At 42.5% G+C, this 10,498-nt stretch overlaps 1 protein-coding gene across 1 annotated transcript; it reads right to left on the reverse strand.

The window, feature by feature from the left end:
- Window positions 1-17: 17 nt before the first annotated feature.
- Window positions 18-10,462, reverse strand: si:dkeyp-75h12.7. Its single transcript, XM_021577856.2, has 8 exons — window positions 10,353-10,462; window positions 10,075-10,215; window positions 9,609-9,729; window positions 6,455-6,624; window positions 6,069-6,250; window positions 3,731-3,902; window positions 3,497-3,624; window positions 18-3,360 (listed from the first exon to the last, which is right to left on the reverse strand). Exons 2-8 carry the CDS (start codon window positions 10,136-10,138, stop codon window positions 2,881-2,883), a joined length of 1,317 nt encoding a protein of 438 aa, XP_021433531.2. The 5' UTR covers window positions 10,139-10,215; window positions 10,353-10,462; the 3' UTR covers window positions 18-2,880.
- Between the last annotated feature and the right edge of the window lie 36 nt (window positions 10,463-10,498).

A 10,498-nucleotide genomic window follows, 5' to 3' on the forward strand; every position in this document is an offset into this window, starting at 1 on the left:
TTGCCTTGTCTTGGAGTTGTGTTTTAGTGTGTTTACACACATCACATTCCCAAAATAATCTGTTGGGACGTGTGGTATAATGGCTAACGTACATGATTAACATGTATGGCCGGCTATATCCATTGAGCAGCAACACATAGTGGGATGGTTATGATGGGGTGAGTTTATCCTGTGTAAGAGATGAATCACCAGGTCTTTATGTAGAGCTGAATGTCATTTATCATGGTTATAAAGGGCAACATGCTGTTTCTGGCTTTTGTATTTCTAGCGAAAATACGTTGTATTCCAACAAGATTACTTTTGAAACCCCGTCACCATACAAGGGCCATTTAGTTTAGAACACGTTGGTTTCATCCTAAATCTAGGTCAGTCGAAGACGCTGGAGATGACAGGTGGTTAGATGTGTGATAATGCCTGTGTGGTTCTGTCATGTTTGATCTGACACCCTGACCAAGAGCAACAATTTGTTTGAAGGGAATAGACTTTACTATTGTGATCTTTGTAAGTTGCTTTTTAGACAGATCTTTCTTATACCTCAAAACATGACACTACTACACATTGCATTTTAAGGTACCAGGACTATGAATTTACCATCGCAGGTGGAATTATAACAACCCTTTAGTTGCTTTTAATTTTATGTACAAAAGAAGAGTAGTACTCATTGTATTTTTTTAAAGGTAATCCATTTGTAACTGGTTAAGAAATGAAAAAAGCAAGATATTGTACATAAACACTTCAAAATGTCAAACATTTATTGTTCACTCAATTTACATTTCCTTATGGTGTTGGAATGGGAACTATACATAAAGAACATCAGCAATTACACTTATCTAGCATTACACAACAAAGTCTTCAAGCTGATCTCATTGTTGCTCATTTCAAGCAGTTATTATTAGGCTTGTGGGTGGTGGTTTTTTTCAAGCTCTGCTGTGCTCACATATGCATCTTCACCCTCCTCTCTGGTTAATATGAAACTTGACATTCACAGAACAGGATGCACCCGAATGGAAAGCAAGTATTCACTTTCAGACACTAGCAGACTGTTTCAGCTGACCCATGAATAAGTCATTTTCGAAAAGGTCACACTGTTGACAGTGGCGATTTTAGCATGTAAATCTTGGTTGGGGGACAAACAAAGAAAATGTGGGATGCATGCCAGCAAAGCCTCAACACTGAACAATACATTAATTGCACTATAACAGTGACAAACAAAGCTGTCCCAAAACCTTACCACTGCTACACCTGGCTATCAGCGGAGCCTTGTCTGCCAGCGAAACAATTCATTCAGCCTCATTTACTTCATTTAAAATAAACATGGCTGACTTGCTTAAAAAAAAAAAAATGTCAGCTTGCTTAACTGACAATTGAGATATACAAACTATGGCATAAGGGGACAAGTGGATGAGAGGCAATCTGTGATTTTGATTTTCTTTTTTTTATAAATGTATGACTAAGCTAGGATGGATGTAGTCATAACTACTTGTTGAGATATAACCCTTTTGAAATGTACAGTGACAGAATTCAGAACACGGGCGTTCTTAAGGTATTCTCCCTGTACACCAAGTCAGAACTTTTAGGATAAATAAAGGGGGCATATAAGCAGACAATGAAAGCTCTTACAATATTCAATGATTACATTTCTCAAAAACAGGTTATAGGCTACATGTGCACCACGAAGTCAGAACAGAATGGAAAATTCAGAGGGAAAAATTTAGCAAATGATTTCATACACTTAGTATTACTTTCTTAGCTACGGTATACATATCTCCCTGGCATATTACATCATTTATGCAGCAGCATATAAGACATTTTTGGGCTCAGCTGCAGAGCTAGCCAGCACACACCAGTGAAGAGTGAGCCACAAAGCGACCATTTTGGATCAGGTTTCCGGTGAATTGACTGCAAATACAGCAGAACCCATAAAAACCAAAGTTTGCTCCAAAAACCAAAGTTCAAGGTTAGATGCGATACCTGTTGGATGCCTGAGAAGTAACTTTTATGATTGGCAGGCAAACACACGGCTTAGTTTGGACTCATGATCCAACCCCAATATTAGACCAACAACATGAATCAAAATCCTCCAGACAGTGATATTATTATGAGCCATACGCAGGCTATGTGGTTTCCAGAACTATAGGGCCAATCACTGTTTCCCATCCAATGTCTCCTCTGTCTCTCCCCCCCGAATGTTCTAATGTTCCGGAAAAAGTGCACCACCAGTGAAATGAGAGGCAGGAGAGAGATGTTCCCCTACCCTCTGCGCTCTTCCCCCAGAATGAGATGTCAGACACAGGAAAGAGAGTGGGGGTCAGGCCAGAGATGGGATGGGGCAACAGTGAGTCAGAACCAAGGCAGAGAGAGGGGGGGAGAACAACCTATTATGACACAGAAAAAGAGCAGAAAAGACAGACTTGGCACAGTAGACAAAGGACATTTAAAAGGGGAGTCAGAATAATAAACCCCCCTTAGGAAAAATAAATAAATAAAAAAAGGTGCCATCTAGAACCTAAAAAGGTTTGTCGGCTGTCCCCATAGGATAACCCATTGAATAACAATTTTTGGTTCCAGGAAGAATAGTTTTGGTTCCGAAAAGGGTTCTCCTATGGGGACAGCCGAAGAACCCTTTTGAAACCCTTTTTTCTAAGAGTGTATGTGTTTATGATTGCACCGTCCAGTATTGTCCCTGTTATGGTTGACCTTGGTAAGGTGCTGGACCATACAACAGTCCTGTTGGAACTGAAAATGTATGTCTGTAAGCTGAGGGAAAAAAAATTCAATTTTCAACAAAAATGGTCAATAAAGTTTTTGAACTCCTCTCAGCACTGTGGAGTTCATAGGAATATGTTAAACATGGCATTGTGAGTACTGCAGTGCAACATGCTACAGGTTACACCACTGTAGTCCCTCAAGGTTCTCACCCCCATCCCCCTCACTCACCCTCCCAAACCTCACAGAACACAGCGGGACCACCTGGCCCTCCACGGCCTCTGACAAAGATAAAGAACCAGGGTACGGTAGAACTGGCACATTGGGCCCTGGATGTGGTTGTCGAGGTGAATCAAAGCTGCACTGGATCATATGCAGGCCTATAGGCACAGTGGAGCATGGCAGGGATATGGTGCTGGCTGAGTTTAGGTCCAGCTCCATTCTCTCAGTGTTCCAGTGCATGTTGCCTGACCTATAGTCACTGAGGAAGGGGTTGCTGTTGTACCCATTACCCAGGCTTGGGGCCTGGGCCTCGGTGCAGACACAGCTGGAGAAAGAGGACAGGATGGAGAGGTGGTCGTCTACAATGTCACTGGGGTCAACAGGGTCTGAAGGGGACTCCGGCAGGTCCTCGAGGAATGCCTGAAGAGATGCCTGCATTAAAAAATATACACAAAAACAGTGTAATGATATATCCAAGGACATTCAAGATAATACTGCATTTTATGTAGTACTATACACAAATGAAATACTCATGTGTTTGTGTTTCAAAAGAATAAGGACAGTTTACTAGAGACTTGGGGAGTCTGTTTACGTGTGGTACATCTCGTTTTTGTTTCAGCAGGTACAGAGCCAGAGCAAGGAGAGGAGAGAAGAGTACAGCACACACTCCTAACCCCAACAACACTGGCTGCAACCCTGGGAAACACAAACCACACGTCATTTTGTAATTAGGGTTGTATTCATAACCCAAGCTTCATGTCCACACCCCGACTCAACCTTAACCCTAACGTAAACCTCTAACCTAGTCCTGGGCCAGCATGGTGGACACAACTGGGGTCCGAGGGAGGAGACGAGGCCTGGGGGAAGGTGGCCGGACTGGTGGAGAAGTTAGCCACGACACAGTAGTCATGTCCTGGGACCAGGTTTGAGAACTCTGCCCCATACACCATCGTCTGGACCAAACCAATCTGCGTCTGCAATAGGACCAGCCAATCACAAACGCTGTATCAGACACATGCAAGAGGATCAGCCAATCAGAGAGGCTGTATCAGACAGTGTGTCAGAGAGCCAATCAAGGACACTTGTACTAACAAATGCACACAAAAAAATAATATATATGCAGCAAAGAAACAACCAGTGCTGGAAAAAGTACCCAATTGTCATACTTGAGTAAACATTTTTTTTAAAAAAGGTACTTTAAATAGAAAATGACTCAAGTAAAAGTCACCCAGTAAAACACTACTTGAGTAAAAAAGTCTAAAAGTATTTGGTTTAAAATATACTTAAGTATCAAAGGTAAAAGTATAAGTAATTTCAAATTCTTTATATTAGGCAAAACAGACAGCACCATTCGCTTGTTTTTGAATTTACGGATAGCCAGGGGCACGCTCCAACACTCAGACATCATTTACAGTGCCTTGCGAAAGTATTCGGCCCCCTTGAACTTTGCGACCTTTTGCCACATTTCAGGCTTCAAACATAAAGATATAAAACTGTATTTTTTTGTGAAGAATCAACAACAAGTGGGACACAATCATGAAGTGGAACGACATTTATTGGATATTTCAAACTTTTTTAACAAATCAAAAACTGAAAAATTGGGCGTGCAAAATTATTCAGCCCCTTTACTTTCAGTGCAGCAAACTCTCTCCAGAAATTCAGTGAGGATCTCTGAATGATCCAATGTTGACCTAAATGACTAATGATGATAAATACAATCCACCTGTGTGTAATCAAGTCTCCGTATAAATGCACCTGCACTGTGATAGTCTCAGAGGTCCGTTAAAAGCGCAGAGAGCATCATGAAGAACAAGGAACACACCAGGCAGGTCCGAGATACTGCTGTGAAGAAGTTTAAAGCCGGATTTGGATGCAAAAAGATTTCCCAAGCTTTAAACATCCCAAGGAGCACTGTGCAAGCGATAATATTGAAATGGAAGGAGTATCAGACCACTGCAAATCTACCAAGACCTGGCCGTACCTCTAAACTTTCAGCTCATACAAGGAGAAGACTGATCAGAGATGCAGCCAAGAGGCCCATGATCACTCTGGATGAACTGCAGAGATCTACAGCTGAGGTGGGAGACTCTGTCCATAGGACAACAATCAGTCGTATATTGCACAAATCTGGCCTTTATGGAAGAGTGGCAAGAAGAAAGCCATTTCTTAAAGATATCCATAAAAAGTGTCGTTTAAAGTTTGCCACAAGCCACCTGGGAGACACACCAAACATGTGGAAGAAGGTGCTCTGGTCAGATGAAACCAAAATTGAACTTTTGGCAACAATGCAAAACGTTATGTTTGGCGTAAAAGCAACACAGCTGAACACACCATCCCCACTGTCAAACATGGTGGTGGCAGCATCATGGTTTGGGCCTGCTTTTCTTCAGCAGGGACAGGGAAGATGGTTAAAATTGATGGGAAGATGGATGGAGCCAAATACAGGACCATTCTGGAAGAAAACCTGATGGAGTCTGCAAAAGACCTGAGACTGGGACGGAGATTTGTCTTCCAACAAGACAATGATCCAAAACATAAAGCAAAATCTACAATGGAATGGTTCAATAATAAACATATCCAGGTGTTAGAATGGCCAAGTCAAAGTCCAGACCTGAATCCAATCGAGAATCTGTGGAAAGAACTGAAAACTGCTGTTCACAAATGCTCTCCATCCAACCTCACTGAGCTCGAGCTGTTTTGCAAGGAGGAATGGGAAAAAAATGTCAGTCTCTCGATGTGCAAAACTGATAGAGACATACCCCAAGCGACTTACAGCTGTAATTGCAGCAAAAGGTGGCGCTACAAAGTATTAACTTAAGGGGGCTGAATAATTTTGCATGCCCAATTTTTCAGTTTTTGATTTGTTAAAAAAGTTTGAAATATCCAATAAATGTCGTTCCACTTCATGATTGTGTCCCACTTGTTGTTGATTCTTCACAAAAAATACAGTTTTATCTTTATGTTTGAAGCCTGAAATGTGGCAAAAGGTCGCAAAGTTCAAGGGGGCCGAATACTTTCGCAAGGCACTGTATATCACTTACATAGCAGCAGGTAGAAAGGAAAAAGGATGTGTGAACAAGAGCGAGCAAGACAAAAGGAGGGTCAGCAAAAAGTGGTATCGCCGATGGCAACAGGGGTACCTTGTAGTCAGAGGGGTTCTGTCGGTCATATACTGTCACGGTGACCCAGAGGTCAATAAATTTTGACAGTGGACAGCAACTCTGCAGAGGAAGACACTCCCTTTTGCTAGAACAAGGTAAGTGCACCTCCACTCCCAGCCTCTCTCCAGACAGAGAGACCAAGACAGAGGGGCTGCTGAAGTCTGAAGAGGAGAAACAAAGCCACTTTCATTTCAAAAATCACGACAATCTCTTCATGCGAGTGCCTTTAGCCATTTTAGCCCTCTCTATTTGAACTCTGCAGTGTATTAAGATGGTTAAATGCTCTTCCTTTTTCTTTGTTGATTTGAACAATAAATCAGTGGCAAGATACGTGACAGGTCTTAGAGGAGAGACAGGCTACTGACTGAAATCACGGACGCCAAACCCCAGATTTTCTGTCCAGACTGGACTCCCCGGGCCCTGGTGGAGGCCCAGGCGGATCATGTTGTACACCTCGAAGTTAGAGAAGGCCTCGGACAGGTCACACAGCTGGGAGGAGAACCGCACACAACTCTCCACGTCCTGCCACGAATCACTGCAACACAGACACACACAGTCAAAAGTTCAGAGACACTCATTCATGGGTTTCTCTTTATTTGGACTATTTTCTATATTGTACAATAATAGTGAAGACATCAAAACTTTGAAATAACACATATGGAATCATGAAGTAACCAAATAAAAAGGTGTTAAACATATCAAAATATATTTTATATTTGAGATTCTTCAAAAAGTAGCCACCCTTTGCCTTGACAGCTTTGCACACACTTGGCATTCTCTCATCCAGCTTCATGAGGAATGCTTTTCCAACAGTCTTGAAAGAGTTCACACACAAACTGAATTGGTCCACCCAGACAGACAGCGTGGTGAAGGCGGCGCAGGAGCACCTCTTCAACCTCAGGAGGCTGAAGAAACTTGGCTCATCACCAAAAGCACTCAATCTTCTACAGATGCACAAATCGAGAGCATCCTGTCGGGCTGTATCACCGCCTGGTATGGCAACTGCTCCGTCCACAACCGTAAGGCTCTCCAGAAGGTAGTGAGGTCTGCACAACGCATCACCGGGGGCAAACTACCTGCCCTCCAAGACACCTACACCACCCGATGTCACAGGAAGGCCATAAAGATCAAGGACAACAACTACCCGAGCCACCGCCTGTTCACCCCGCTATCATCCAGAAGGCGAGGTCAGTACAGGTGCATCAAAGCTGGGAGCGAGAGACTGAAAAACAGCTTCTATCTCAAGGCCATCAGACTGTTAAACAGCAATCACTAACATTGAGTGGCTGCTGCCAACATACTGACTCATCTCTAGCCACTTTAATAATGGAAAAATTGATGCATCACTAGCCACTTAAAACAATGCCACTTAATGTTTACATACCCGACATTACTCATCTCATATGTATATAGTGTACTCGATACCATCTACTGTATCTTGCCTATGCCGTTCTGTACCATCACTCATTCATATATTTTTATGTACATATTCCTCATCCCTTTACAAGTGTGTGTATAAGGTAGTTGTGAAATTGTTAGGTTAGATTATTTGTCGGTTATTACTGCACTGTCGGAACTAGAATCACAAGCATTTCGCTACACTCGCATTAACATCTGCTAACCATGTGTATGTGACAAATAACATTTGATTTGACTCTGCGGTCCAACTCATCCCAAACTGGGTTGAGGTCAGGGGATTGTGGAAGCTAGGTCATCTGATGCAGCACTCTCCTTCTTGGTCAAATCACCCTTATACAGCCTGGAGGTGTGTTTTGGGTCATTGTTCTGTTGAAAAACAAATGATAGTCCCACTAAGCGCAAACCAGTTGGGATGGTATCACTGCAAAATGCTGTGGTAGCCATGCTGGTTAAGTGTGCCTTGAAGTCTAAATAAATCAGTGTCACCAGCAAAGCACGCCCACACCATCGCACCTCCTCCATGCTTCAAGGTGGAAATCACACATCCAGAAATCATGGTTTCTTTGCAGCAATTCAGCCATGAAGGCCTGATTCATGCAGTCTCCTCTGAACAGTTGATGTCGAGATCGGTCTGTTACGTAAACTCCGTGGAACATTTATTTGGGCTGCAATTTCTGTGGCTGGTAACTAATGAACTTATCCTCTGCAGCAGAGGTAACTCTGGGTCTTCCTTTCCTGTGGCGGTCCTCATGAGAGCCAGTTTCATCATAGCGCTTGATGGTTTTTACTTTCAAAGTACTTGAAATTTTCCAGATTGACTGACCTTCATATCTTAAAGTAATGGACTGTCATTTCTTTTTGCATATGTGAGTTGTTCTTGCCATAATATGGACTTGGTATTTTACCAAATAGTGCCATCTTCTGTATACCTCCCCTACCTTGTCACAACACAACTGATTGGCTCAAATGCATTAAGGAAAGAAAGACATTCCACAAATGTACTTTTAACGAGGCACACCTGTTAATTGAAATGCATTCCAGGTGCCTACCTCGAAGTTGGTTGAGAGAATGCAAAGCTGTTATCAAGGCAAAGAGTGGCTATTTTGAAGAACCTCAAACATATTTTGATTTGTTTAACACTTTGGGTTACTACATGATTCCATGTATTATTTCATAGTTTTGATGTCTTCACTATTCTACAATGTAGAAAATAGTCAAAATAAAGAAAAACCCTGGAATGAGGTGGTGTGTCCAAACTTGACTGGTACTATATACTGTACACATAGAAACATACACAAACACGGAGATTAACTATGTAGTATTTATTATTCCGATCTTCTAAAATGTATGTGGAAATGTCCTTTCTGAAAATATGCAATACCCACACAAGATAACAGGCACACACTGGTTGTTGGACGACATGGGTGGTGATGGTTATGACTGAAACCAGGTGGCAGGGGAGAGGAGCAGCCAGGGTGTTTTCACGGCTGTGGTAGAAAACAATAGTGCCCATCTATCGGAACCCATCTACCCATAAAGTCAACCAACCATGGACTCGAGTGACTGATTCATCCCTCTGATTAAAACCCTTTGAGGTTTCTCTGCAAAAACCACAAGTTTGAAATTCTCCGCTCTCACGCTACCCCTCTCCGCATCGCTAGAGCGCTTTGTTCACACAATAAATTTGCTTTCCATTTCCTTTCTAGGCTAGCTTTCCCCTCACAATCCCAACAGTTGCACTATCCATATTAGCTTCACTGTAAAGTAAATGACTAATCAGAATCCCATTGCTGATTACAACCTTCAATGACGCGATTTAAAAAATACTCTACTTAAAATGACTATAACATAGTTACACACAGAACAAAACATTACAGAAGATCCATCAATGTAGTGGCTTTCTAGGAAACAATTCACTACCAATTCTAGAAAATAGCAAAACAGTAATACAGCATACTATTTGAGCTAGATCGATTAGGTCAATGGAGACAGCAGACAAGACAGAACCCCAAATCTTAGAACAGCATTTAGCTGAGAGGAACCTTAGAGCTAGATACTAGTCCATTAAGTCAATAGTGAGCAATGATGAGTCAGACACACCCCTGAGTCTTAGTTTGGACGGTGTAGGTGGTGGTAGCATTCGCCTGTGGACAATCCCACTGCAGGACACAGTTTAAGTTCAGGGAATACAGACGGGTGGTACAGACGGCTCTAGATGATCCTGAGAGTTCACACGGAACACTTCAAAGTCAACACACAAACACAGGAATAGATCACACACACACACACACACACACACACACACACACGCTACACTTTCATATTCAAGATCTCACATAAACAAGGATAACCATGCGTGAACAATTCACAGACATAACATGACTGACACCATTTTAACCTTTAGTTGGCCATGTAATCTATTGAGATCAAACCATATATATGAGTAACTCTGGTGAGCCCCCCCCCCCCATCCCCATAGATGGTGTAAATTAGATCAGTCACTGTCCCCAATATGGAGGGTTCGGGTTATTTAATAAAGGTGGGTTTGAGGGAGCAACAGACTTACCTGTGAGGTGGACACACAACCCTGTTAACACAAGGGTCGTCAGTACACCTGGCGCCGTCACCATGTTGACACAGGTAAGCTAGACGCCAGGCTGAGAAAGACTGAGGACACACCCTAAATCTTTTTCCAAAACAAAATCCCCTTGAGGTAGGGGATAACACATTGATGCAATTACCCTGATGCACACAATGTCACAGAGGACTACATGACAATAAAATGCATAACAAATCATTTTCCCAAAGTTGAATAGGAAAGGAGTAGCGTAAGCAGTCACTTACCTACATTGAGAGAGAGAGAGCGAGCGGAGAGAGCGAGAGAGCGAGAGAGAGAAATAAAAATAATAGATAAGGGATAGATAAAGACGGGCAGGGGGTGGAAGGATCAGGACGTGACACGGTAGTCACGGGTGTGAGAGGAAATGGTA

The sequence above is a fragment of the Oncorhynchus mykiss genome, chromosome 21, assembly GCF_013265735.2.
Source record: "Oncorhynchus mykiss isolate Arlee chromosome 21, USDA_OmykA_1.1, whole genome shotgun sequence".
NCBI classification, from domain to species: Eukaryota; Metazoa; Chordata; class Actinopteri; order Salmoniformes; family Salmonidae; genus Oncorhynchus; species Oncorhynchus mykiss.